This window comes from Limanda limanda, chromosome 2 (genome assembly GCF_963576545.1).
Source record: "Limanda limanda chromosome 2, fLimLim1.1, whole genome shotgun sequence".
Lineage (NCBI taxonomy): Eukaryota > Metazoa > Chordata > Actinopteri > Pleuronectiformes > Pleuronectidae > Limanda > Limanda limanda.
The window spans coordinates 995,001-1,007,334 of NC_083637.1; the positions used below are offsets into that span (position 1 = coordinate 995,001).

The 12,334-nt window shown below is 42.9% G+C and overlaps 2 protein-coding genes across 2 annotated transcripts; one reads left to right on the plus strand and one right to left on the minus strand.

Annotated features, from left to right (window-relative positions):
* The first annotated feature begins 2,352 nt into the window (after nt 1-2,352).
* Nucleotides 2,353-4,870, plus strand: mala.2 (mal, T cell differentiation protein a, tandem duplicate 2). The gene is made up of 2 exons (XM_061066424.1): nt 2,353-2,442; nt 4,729-4,870. Exons 1-2 carry the CDS (start codon nt 2,353-2,355, stop codon nt 4,801-4,803), a joined length of 165 nt encoding a protein of 54 aa, XP_060922407.1. The 3' UTR covers nt 4,804-4,870.
* Nucleotides 4,871-7,161: 2,291 nt separating this feature from the next.
* LOC132996049 (galectin-related protein-like) lies at nt 7,162-11,645 on the minus strand. The gene is made up of 6 exons (XM_061066353.1): nt 11,570-11,645; nt 10,809-10,863; nt 8,635-8,718; nt 8,362-8,450; nt 7,900-8,083; nt 7,162-7,486 (listed from the first exon to the last, which is right to left on the minus strand). Exons 2-6 carry the CDS (start codon nt 10,845-10,847, stop codon nt 7,343-7,345), a joined length of 540 nt encoding a protein of 179 aa, XP_060922336.1. The 5' UTR covers nt 10,848-10,863; nt 11,570-11,645; the 3' UTR covers nt 7,162-7,342.
* Nucleotides 11,646-12,334: the final 689 nt, after the last annotated feature.

The window sequence follows — 12,334 nt, forward strand, 5'->3', positions numbered from 1 at the left end:
GGTTCTCTGATATTATGTGATGTTGTAAACAGACCTTCCCTCCAAAGTCTTCACTGTTTGACCTCTAACTAGTTGAGAAGATGCAGAATTAAACTCGTTGAACTTGACCTTTTAACCGAAGGAGCTGCACAACTGCAACAACACAAGTTTCACATTTAGATTCAACATGTGAACTTTTTGTGTGGCACAATGTGGACGATGCCGATCGGGCGTCAGGCGGCTCCTGGGTGATGTCCAGGAGTTTATGGGATGATAATAATATTAACAGTAAGAAGAAGAAGAAGAAGAAGAAATGAACGTATTCAGATTCCGATCTACAAGAAAACAGAAAGAATACTAGGAAGACTGACACTGCAGGAGTGGAGTTGTTTGCTTACGGCTCAGCATCAAAGGATTCATGTATGTCCGCGTTACAGAACATCCTGTTTTAATGGCGTGTAATCAAACTCTGACGCCATGCCAAGGTCACACCGTGTGACGGAAAAAAAATCGGTCAACCAGTTTGTATCTCCGTCTTGTTGTGATGACACTCATCTCAATTTGAAGTTGATCCAATGAAAACATCAAAGTTAAAATGTGGAATATGGCCAAAATGGCCACTAAATGCAAAATAGCAGACTTCCTGTTGTGTTTTTCCAATTGTACCTAATACTCTTTTGTTTGTCTGGTCATGATACACATGTGTATCAATTTTTTGTGAAGACCGGTCAATGTGAACATGTTCCAGGGGTCTCGGGGGGGCACCGTTGAGCCATTTTGCGACGCCCATTGAAAATTCCTTCAGAATACGTAAATTTTTTCACCACTTTCTAACTTTCTGCAAATTTTGGTAAGAATTTGAGCATGTTAAAGCCTCAAAAAGCCAATTCATTTGCCTGAATAATAATAATCCTTACAATTTCAATAGGGCCCCTGTAGTTTGGTCAATAGACTGTAATGTTACAGGATGTAGAATCTAATTGCAGACACTCAAGGTTGTGAAAGCTGGTTTTTGAATAGTTTATTAGGTATCACACTCTAAACATGTCTTATAAAGGCTACAAATTGGCTATTCTGTTAGCATTGTATATTACTGTGAACATTCTGGGGATGTCATACAGGCAGTTACCATAGCTGCAGTAATATGTCTCATGCCTTCAGTTGCATCCTTTCAATAATTGTAGCCAGGAATTTGACTCCATCTTAAGCCACCTTATTTACACGAAGCGCCAGCCTTTTGATTGTGTAAACTTAAACTTATCTTAACTGTAAGTATTACCAGACTAATTATAAACTTGGCCACTATGTTCTTCAAGGAGGAACCTTTCCAAATTACAATGTTTTTCAGAATACGTAAATTTTTTCACCACTTTCTAACTTTCTGCAAATTTTGGTAAGAAGTTGAGCATGTTAAAGCCCTCAAAAAGCCAATTCATTTGCCTGAATAATAATAACCCTTACAATTCCAATAGGGTCTCACCTGACACCTTTGATGTCAGTGCTCGGCAGAGGTGTCAAGTAAGACGACTTTTTACTTCTACTCCTTACATTTTAAAAATAGCCTTGTTACTCCGATTTAATTTTGGCACACAACCGCACCGGAGGGTTCCGAAAAAGGATGAGAGCAAAGCCAGAGCTATTATTATTATTATTACTATAACAATACTTATTGCCAACTAGTTATCATGTCTTCTGCTCCATGAAACGCATGTTAATGCTCAGTAGTACACATATGGCACTTTAATGTATTTGCATTGTAATAAAATGTGATCATTTTCAATGGGCATATATGCAGCTGAAACAGGTAGCCTAGTGCATCCCACATTTTTCAACATAACATTTTAATATAACATTATAGTCATAATGGCCTTTAGAAAACTGTTTTTTTTGGAGGAGGTGGGCTAGTGCACTACAGGCAATTGAAAACAATTTCCCCTTACATTACTTTTACTTTTATTAAGTAGTTTTGAAACCAGTACTTTTACACTTTTACTTAAGTAAAAAGCTTGAGTTGATACTTCAACTTCTACAAAAGTATTTTTAAACCCTAGTATCTATACTTCTACTTGAGTAATGTGAATACTTTTGACACCTCTGGTGCTCGGGCCCTAATAATTAAAACTTCAGACTTTGTTCTAATCCTTGTTCCCTTTCAAGCTGTCGTTGTTGCTGATGGAAGTTGCGGGGTCGTCATGGTGATGGGTGATGAGTCAGCGGGTCTTGTGTCCCTCGCTGCTCTTCCATCACTGAAGCTGCAGCAGCTCCGGAGCGGGTCCGACGGGGGATTCCGGTTCTTCCAGTCGGTTCCTTCAGGTCTCACCCGCAGCAGCAGAGAGACCCGTCAGTCCGAGCAGCAGCAGCAGCAGCAGCATCATGGCCTCCAGCACCGCCACCATGGGAAACCTGCCCCGCGGGGTCGGGATCTGCACCAGCATCCCGGACATCCTCTACCTGCCGGAGCTGGTAAGAAGCAGCAGCTGGTCCCCGGAGCTCCGGCTCTGTGCGCACGCTAACGCAGCTTTTACGCAGCTTTTACGCACAGTGCGGACACTTTTTACGCACGGATTAAATTCGGTGAATACTTTTCTTTTTAACGATTCAGCATCAAACAAACCAAAGACCAGATGAATCTCCAGGAGGGATCGAAGGGAAACTGAGTTGTTTCATTGTGTGCAGACTGACGGTCTTTTCTGTTTGAACTTATTTAACAAAAATGTTGACAAGTTATTAAGTTTTAGTTTGATTTTATTTAATTAAAACAAGCCAGACACACACAAATGGATTTTAAATACTTTTCTAAAACCAAGAAGGAGTGAGTATATTTTTATTTTACAAAGAAGGATTCTTTCCCTGAGTTTCTCTTCTTGGTTCAACCAGAAGCTTTTGGAGATAAAGGACCGGTGGTTATTCTCAGTTCTGGCCGATGTGCAGGTTTCCTGTTGCTTATTAAATTATGACTGAGCCATTTGCTGCTGTAGATTCACAGTTCAAGTGAATCTGCTCAATCTAAATTTCATCATTGCTGTCAAAATATTTCCACTTTAACTCATAATCCAAAACTGTGTTCGTCATAATCTCGACCATGACATGAATTTTATTGGTCACATGTTTTACTGGAGTCTGATGCTTTTTAATATTTTACAAGTTAAACTGTTTAACTTTAACTTACTCACAACGATTAGATTTCACTTAAACTCAAAACTGAATCGTTTTATCATGTCTGTAGTTTGGTTTATTAAAAATCACTTTCTGTCAGATATGATGATTATTGTTTTTCATGTGGACAAAAGAGTTCAGAGGAAAATAATCGTCAGAGGTCAGAGGTCACAGCAGCCAAGCGTTAAGAGACAGCAGGAATTCCTAGAATGACTCAAGAGATCAGAATGAAGATGAGAACTGATATGAAATGAACGTCAAGAAACGTAGGCATGTGTGAAGAAGGAGGAATCTACACACACACACACACACACACACACACACACACACACACACACACACACACACACACACACACACACACACACACACACACACACAGGTGTGTGGCAGCAGGTGGAGGAGGGTGGAGCTGCATGAATAAGTTAGACAGTCAATCACCAGAGGTGTAGGGTGAACGGAGGCAGGAACACCAGAGCTGGAGAGACGCCACGACTTGAAATGAGTGAAGTGATAAGACGTCACGTGTCAGATATGAGAGGAAAGGTTTCTGTCTTCAGAGGAAGAACATCAGGTTCACTTGAGTTCAGGTTGAGTCACAGAACCAGACTGAAGAACCTGATCTGACTGGTTCCTGCAGGTTTCCCTGAACCAGGTTGAAAGGAGTTGATTCCCGGTCGAGTCGGATCAACAGAGAAAGAATCGACTTCTCTTCTGAAGCAGAAACACTGAAACATGAGGATTTAAACGGGTTCTTCTCACTGAACAAGATGTGAAACCAAACTACTGACGAGACAATAATCAGCCGATGATTCACAGATGAAAACATTCGCTGCAGAAGGTCTGATTAATATCTGTTGCCATGGTGACGTCTCCCCTCGTGTCCCTGGTCCGTTCTGCAGATCTTCGGCGGCCTGGTGTGGATCCTGGTGGCGTGCACGCTGGTGGTGCCGGCCAATCCCCAGGGCTGGGTCATGTTCGTCTCCGTCTTCTGCTTCGTCACGACCTTGGTGTGGATGCTGGTGTTCGCCTGCGGGGGGCATCACAGCAGAGGCAGCTGGGCCGCAGCAGTAAGACGTCCACACACGGATCCCGGAGCAGATCCTTAACTCACGTCCAGTGGTGAAAAGTAACCGAGTACTTTGTGTGATGACTCCATCCCTTGTTCTCTCTGTCTCTCTCCTTCTTCTGTCAGGACTTTGCGTATCACGGCATCGCCGCCTTCTTCTACCTCAGCGCCTCAGTGGCTTTGGCCAAAGTGACTCTGGAGAAGAAGGCGGAGTCAAACCCCCAGAACTATCGGCTGGACATCTCTGCAGTGGTGAGTCGAGTTTCACGTGATGATTAAAACCCGTGAAACGAAGATCAGGCTGAGAATCTAGACCCTGAAGGTCTGAGGTCGACACACACAAGAACCTGCTGAGCCGCCATTGGTCCGCTCATGGCATCAATACAGATGTTTCCAGTACAGATGTTGTGTCTCTCTGAATGTGTTGTTTGTCTCTTCTTAGTTTTGCGTCTCTTGATCTTCACACGAACCAAACACACAAAGGAGGATTCGATCCAGACGTTCTTCTTCTTCTGTCTCTTCAGGTTTTCTCGTACATGGCGACTTTGCTCTACTTCATCCACACCATCCTGTCGGCCATCCGCTGGAAATCCTTCTAGAAGGCTCCTCCCTGCCGAGCAGAACCACAACTCCTCAGCTTCTTCTGGGTGGTGAGGCTTTACATTTCCTCTCTGCTCGGGAACATCTGGACGGTCCCACTCGGCGCTGGAGGACGAGTCGAGGCCGGCGCTGAAGGTTTGAGTCACAGACACTTAGGCTCCTCCCACAACAGACAGACTGCGTTTCTACTGACGCTGTAAATACTGACGTGGACGAGACGATGTGAGACGGAAACAATAATCCAGCTCATTTAAAATGTATTCAAAACACCTGGAGAAGTACTCAGCATCTTTACTGTAAAGTAAGTACAAGAAGTACAAATACTGCAATGTTAATATTCAAACTTTAATTTGATCCACATTAAAACAACTTAACTTAACAACTTAATAACTTAACCTTTTAGATAAACGTGTCACAGACATTTAACTGTGGAGCTGTTTCTGAAGGTTTTTATTATTTTGTCCACTGATACTTTAACTCTTCGTTTGTTCTTTTTATTTGAATTAAAAAGGTTCTGATGTGACGGTTTTTATATTTTTATAAACTTTGTCAAACTGATTCTAAAAAGCTCTGATGTGGAAACAGAAAGTTAAACAGGATTCAAGTTGTGATTTTTCTTTTGTTACAGTTCATAACCGACAGCTTAGTTTTTGTAAATGTTTGAAAGTATTGAATTAATTGTACAATGAACAAGTTTGTTTTAACATTTGAAATATATTTTGAAATAATTTTATTAAAAAATCGACACAAACAAATAAACTGCATTTTGACTGTTAGCATGGATTGATGTTATTTCTGATACGAAGCTAACGTGTTTTTGACGTTAGGTTAATCTTTGATAATCAGCTCTGAGCTAGATTAGCTAATTTAGCTCATGAATCGAATAATAAACAGCTATCTGATAAGGTTTTAATGCTAATGATAAACCTCGGCTTTAACAACAGCTCTCACCTAGCCTCTTGAGCTAGCTTAGCTTGTAGCTAATGTGTTGCTGCTCCGAATAAACGACCAGAACAAACCGGGCTTTTGTAAAAGTCGACCCTCGTCATTTATTCAGAGCGTCCCCACGTCGCGTGATGGAGACACCGGGGGGGGGGTTGTTGATGGCTGCTGACAGCTGGTGAATCTTTGATGAGCAGTGACACCAGGTGCAGCAGAAAGGTCAGAGGTCACACACACGCTGGGGAGAACTAAACCCTGGACAGGTGGGGTGGGGGGGGGTTCCATCGCTCAGCAGCCGGAGTCAGAACGAGTCCAACGTCAGGAGAAGCAAAGACCTGAGCGATACTAAACAGAACCAATGCTAACGTTGGCTAAAGCTGAGAGAGGATCTACAGCAACTGGCTTGTGATTGGTCGATCGCGTGAATCGACTCAGCGGCTCCATCGCTACGGCTCAGACTGGAGATGACGTCACCACCAGATGGCAGCGTCTGCACCCGAGATATTTTGGCTCCATTTCTGGAGACGTGTGGTCCATCTTTGTTTACAGTCTGTGAGAAATAACAACTGACATGTGACCTTGAAGATCCACGGATTCATTTGTAGTAACTAGAAGTGGGATCGGTTCCCGTCCCCGACACGTTGCTGTGTTTACAAGTCAGAGTTTTACACTTTATAAAACGTATCTGTACGATGGGACTGAACATTTAATGATGTTGTTATAACCTGATTCAACTGAATATACAATGGAACTGTAAACAGCCGAGAACATGAAACCAGCTGTAATGGAGTATGACAGGGAGTAAATACAGGACACACACACACACACACACACACACACACACACTCACACACAGTCTGGTCACTGAACTGTGGCTCTGATGCATAATGGATGAGCGGAGGCAGCAGGTGATAATATTGGAGCATCTCCATGAAACTGAAGAAGCTCGGTGAAGCTGCAGACTCACACCAGACAACAACCACACACAACAGACGCACAACAGACCACTCTATCTCAAATACTGTCTGTTGGTCCTGTTCAAGCAATGAAGTGATGTTTCAGAAAACATTTTCCACCATCTTGTTTCCTCGTCTCACCTCCACCACTGAGGTCGTGTTTTCCCCGGATCAAACCAACATCTGCTGCCCCCCTGTGGTCAAACCGCTGCACCACAGGAACATGAGCAGTCGCTCGTTGACTCTGACGTAACGACAGGCTGCAGCTAATGATTTTTGTATAATTTTATTTTAAAATATATATAAATATACATTAATCACATAAAAACAATTGTCCCAAGGATAAACTGGAGCTCAAAATTTAAACAGATTCAAACACAGAAAAATATTGAATCCTCACATAAAACTTACAATCTTTTGTATTTTGTAATTTAAACAAGAATAAATCATCATATTTCATAGGTTATTTTGTTTTCTGTGTATAAATCTCAGTTTGTAAGGAAACTAAACCTTCAGATAAATGTAATAAAGTAAATAAACTCAGTCACTTTCATAAGCTTCGCTCCGTGTGAACCATCAGATGACGCGTCCTGGTCGTTCGTGGCCCAAGCGGACGATCGTGTTCGACAGCGACGCCCACTCACGCCAGTTTGGTGACGCTGACGTGACCTTTGATCCACAGCGTGTCCACCTCGCCGAGCGCCGTGAGTCTGTGGTGAAAGTCAAACAGCTTCTGTCCGTCCACAAAGACACGGAACCGGCTCCGCTCGCACCGGATCTCCATCTGCAGCAGAGACCAGAGTCAACGACTGAGAAACATCGGGATCTGATTCCACAGGAAGAACAAACTGTAAATAAAGATGGCCGACACGTCTCCACTCCAACACTGCCACCTTGTGGAGATGACGGACATTAGGAATCAGAATACATGCAGTAGCGCTAACGAGGTCCCGCCCACTCAACCACTCGGGTCAGTCTCAGCTGTCAATCATGTTTTTATATCATTAAATAACTAAATGAAACCAAACTGATCAGAAACACTTGAAGAACGACATGAAATGACAGAAACCATCTTTGACAAACATTTAGGACCTATGCTGCAGCCGGCCACCAGGGGGCGACGAGACTCTTTGGCTTCACTTTCATGTCGTCCATCTTTATTGACTGAGTTCTGTGGTGCGGTTCTGGTGCTGGGACCTTGAACGGCTGCTCTCGGATGAAGGGGAAGAAGGGAACCGATGTGTCGACGTCTCCCCAGGACCCCGACACACACGCCCGCCGCAGGACTTGTCGGTCTGGGAATCGAACGCAGAGCTCCAGGGCCACGTCGGGCGGCGGCGCCCCGGACGTCCCGCGGCCACATGTCAGGGCCACGTAGAACCTGAGGAGCAGCATGAAGGGAAGCGAGGACACAGGATGAGACTCACGGGTTACAACTGTTTTAATATCAGACACAGGACGCTACTGTTCGTTTTCTTTTAGCCACTTTTCTTTTAACTCTTGATTAAGTCATTCAAATGATGCTGAATCCGCACTTCCTGTTTCTTCAACTTTCACTGCATCAATGTGAAACTGAAAAGAGAAGTAAAAAGCTGATTATTCTCAGGGAGCTTCTGAAGCCTCTTTTTTTCTATGAGGAACATGAAGTTGTGTGTTTACCTGTCAGGGCGAGAGTGGACCACGCCCACCAGCACCACCTTCCTCCCCGGCTGCAGCCCACCTGAGATCGGACCTCTGAACGGGACCACCTGCCCACACACGGATCCATCAACTGGGATCCAGGCTTCTGTCTCATCAGTATTTATTTTATTGATTGAAAAATGTCGCCGTGAATAACCCACAGGTTTATTTCCTCATGTTTTCTGGATGTGGTGAATTTATAATCGTGTTCTACAGGTTTTGTTCTTTTAATAACGTCTGTGTTTTTCTTACCAGACGTCTGTGATCATCGGGATCAGCTGATTGGACGCTGGCTTTGCTCCCATCAGCCACACCCCGCTGTGGAATGCCCCATCTCTGAACAAACAAGACAATACAAGTGTTGCTTTTTTCTCACATTTTGTTACTTCATTATTTTTGGTTTGTGAAAGAAAACATTAAGATCAGGAAATTCAAAAAATCAACATTTAATTCTGTGTTTTTAATCTAGTTTCCACCAAACTAAATACATTTTTACATTATTAAATTAATAAAATTCACATTTAGTTTTTACAACTTTGATGTAATTTACAGTTCAGAGTAAACAAAATACACATACATGAAAAAAATCATTTATAAGGGCCCGAGCACCGAACGGTGGGAGGCCCTATTGAAATTGTAAGGATTATTCAGAGCGTAGCGAATTGGCTGGTTTGCAGTAGTTTGGATTTAGTGGCCATTTTGGCCATATTCCGCATTTTTACTTTGACATACTGGTAGGGTTGCAAAATTCTGGGAATATTAAAACTTGGAAACTTTCCATGGGAATTAACGGGAATTAACGGGAATATACGGGAATTAACAGGAATTAAAGGGAATTAACGGGAATAAACTGGAAATGTTGTGGGTAATTTATACTAACTGTATTTACCTTGTCATATACAGACATAAATATAAACATTCAGGAGACAAACAATCCAGCAGAGAGTCCAGGACACAGAGAAAGACGTGAAGCTGCTTCAACAGGAGGAGGGTAGGTGGAGAGGAGGAGTTGATGTAGCAGTCGCATACAAGAATATCAGCAGAGCAGAAGACTCAGATGAATGTGGATTTGGATCAAATGATAAATCTTGGTCATTAGGTTGTGATGGAAACAGTTATAACTTTTATTACAACAGCATCTGGACTCCAGTGTCAGGTCCTTGGTCCTCCAGAGTAGGAGTGTACCTGGATCACAGAGCAGGTGTTCTGTCCTTCTACAGCGTCTCTGACACCATGACTCTCCTCCACAGAGTCCAGACCACATTCACTCAGCCGCTCTATGCTGGAGTTTGGGTTTATTATGATGGAGTCACAGCTGAGTTCTGTAAACTCAAATAGACTCGAGTCATTAAAAGCAGTGATTTAGATTCTGTGTGTAAATCTTTAATTTCTTTTGTCTCCATGTTTGTTGATCAAAGTTCGTCGTGGTGACGTTTCATCTCCGCACAGAGATCAGCTGTCAATCAAACACCGACCTTCCTTTATCACACGTATTTAGTTCTCACTTTGTAAAGACAGAAATCTATAATTACACTGACATGAATGTGTTTGAAAGAACTAATGTTGCTGTTGTTTTCTCATTAGAACCCGAGGCCCTATTGTATTTCGAAGGACTTGCATTTCCATTTTGATTTTCTTTGTGTAAGAATATTAAAATAAAGTTTTTGTGTTTCGGGGAAAACAGCATGGTGACGTCAATGGTCACATGGTTCAGACCGTGTGACCCTCATGTGCTCTCTCTCTCTCAGCTCAGATGTCCCTTCAAAATAAAGGAAGCTGATTCAAAGCATTGCTCTGTAAAACGAGGCTGTGATTTACTTATTGATGATTTAACAGTTCAGTCCCATAAAAAGTTTTAAATAAATAAAAGTTAGAAAGTGTCATTCCTGTTCTATCCAAACACAATGTCAGGATGTAGCTCGGTACAGAATATAAATCAAAGAACAATTGAGTAAACATGTAGAAGCAATGATTAAATTCAAAACTTAATTTACTAAATACTTATAGTTTTGAGAGAAAAACAAAAAAACTTACAATTCAGCATTTCTTTGATAAAGATCAGAAAGTGTCTGAAACATGATCATCGTGAACAAAATAAATCCTGCTAATGATTTATCATGAAATCTATAAACAAAAATGTTGTGGTCAGAATCACCTTTAGCTTTGGTGACTAATTAACCATCACACTGAATTATAGATATGTTAATTACTGCAGCTTTAATTTTGTTAGTTCTGACAGGAAGTAGCAGTTTCCTGTTCCGTCACCTCGTTGACAAACAGGTTCAACACGTCACAGAAGTCAAACTAACGTTTCCGTTCAAACATGAAACTAAAACCACACAAGTGGAGCTGAGAGGTAGAGAGTGTGTGTCTCTGTGTGTGTGTGTGTGTGTGTGTGTGTGTGTGTGTGTGTGTGTGTGTCTCACCCTTCTGCTCGGTCCTGTCACTCTGTGAGTTTCCGTCATGTTGATCTGCAGAAAACTGGGGAAAAAGTGAAAAGTGAAGCTTCAACCTGCTTACACACACACACACACTCTAATAACACACACACACGTACACACACACACACACACACACACACACACACACACACACACACACACACTAATAACACACACACACACACACACACAGAACAGAGCTCTCATTGTTCAACTCTAACTTGAGACCAAACCACAGAAACTAAATCCTCCTCAGGTTCAAACCCTTTTTATTTCTTTTCTTATTTTCAGTGTGAACACTTGATCCAGATCTGAACCGGAGAGGAACCAGTTTCTGTGTCGACTCAACGTGAACACGCTGCGTCACTTCCTGCGGCTCCTCGTCCGTACGCTGTCTGCACGGTGAATAAAGATGGACGACACGACGGCTACCGAGTGAAGCCCGAGCGTCTCCAGCGCCCCCTGGTGACCTGCTTCAGGACAGGTCACCAACTCCATCTCCTCCAAGTTAGCAGATGGGACGTGGACCAATCGTTTGCTTCATTAATGAATGTTCTGTCAACCAACTGAGCTACTTTGTTTTAAGCCAACGTACGATGTGTCTGAGATCCACTGCAGGAGCTTTCAACGGAGACGAGGACAGAAGTTAAACTTAGTTACGGCTTCAAATGTAAATGTGTCTTTCAGTCTGTTGCTCTCGTGTGAGTCAGCAGAGAAACGGTAAAACATGAAGTAATCGTTCTCACCGGGTCTGCAGCTGGAGAACGAAGTTTCACTGCAGCCGCTCCTCATGTTCAACTCCCCTTTACCATGGAGAGGAGGAGAATGGGAGGAAGCAGGAGGGAGGAGGTGAGGTCAGAGGAAAGGTCGCGAGAGTTCCTTCCTGCTGCGCAGCACCAACACATCATCAAAGTCATTACTCCACCCGTCAGGCAACGGGATCAAAGGACCGACCTTCACCTCTGAATGTCCTCATCTGCTAATCAGCAGGATTATTCCCCACTGGACAGATTCCCATTACACTCACTGGTTTTAATGGTCAGAGACAAACTCGCTAAATTTCAGTGTGGATCAAATCATTATTTATCACTTTCTTTGTGAGGTTTAAACTTTCTCAGATTTCTTAGAAGAGACATATTCAGATATATTTACGAGTGTGTTTGAATTCTGTTTGTGGAGATTTGAGCTCTGACTCATTCTTATGGAAACGGACGTGTTTGAATATTAAACTGAAAATAAAGATGGACGACGTGAGAGCTCCTTGAGGGGGAAGCCAAAAGATCTGGATCGCCTCCTGGTGGCTGGCTGCAGTACATCTCATTAACCCTGCCTCCTCCATGTGAGCAGATGGGACACGGAACCTTTCAGGTCGTTCTTCTCCCACTGACGTTTGTTCAAGTGTTTCTGATCAGTGCGGTTTGAATCAGTTATTTGATGATACAATAGATGATTGACAGCTGAGACCGCCTCAGGATTGGCTGAGAGCATGTGTGGGCGGGACCTGGACACCA

Excerpts from the sequence above, each read along its gene's own strand:
- mala.2 (XM_061066424.1), top strand. The coding sequence starts at position 2,353 with ATGGCCTCCAGCACCGCCACCATGGGAAACCTGCCCCGCGGGGTCGGG. Across the intron at positions 2,443-4,728 it reads TCCTCTACCTGCCGGAGCTG|GTTTTCTCGTACATGGCGAC; the intron begins GTAAGAAGCAGC and ends CTGTCTCTTCAG.
- LOC132996049 (XM_061066353.1), bottom strand. The coding sequence starts at position 10,847 with ATGACGGAAACTCACAGAGTGACAGGACCGAGCAGAAGG. Across the intron at positions 8,719-10,808 it reads TGACAGGACCGAGCAGAAGG|AGATGGGGCATTCCACAGCG; the intron begins GTGAGACACACA and ends TTGTTTGTTCAG. Across the intron at positions 8,084-8,361 it reads GTCCACTCTCGCCCTGACAG|GTTCTACGTGGCCCTGACAT; the intron begins GTAAACACACAA and ends GCTGCTCCTCAG.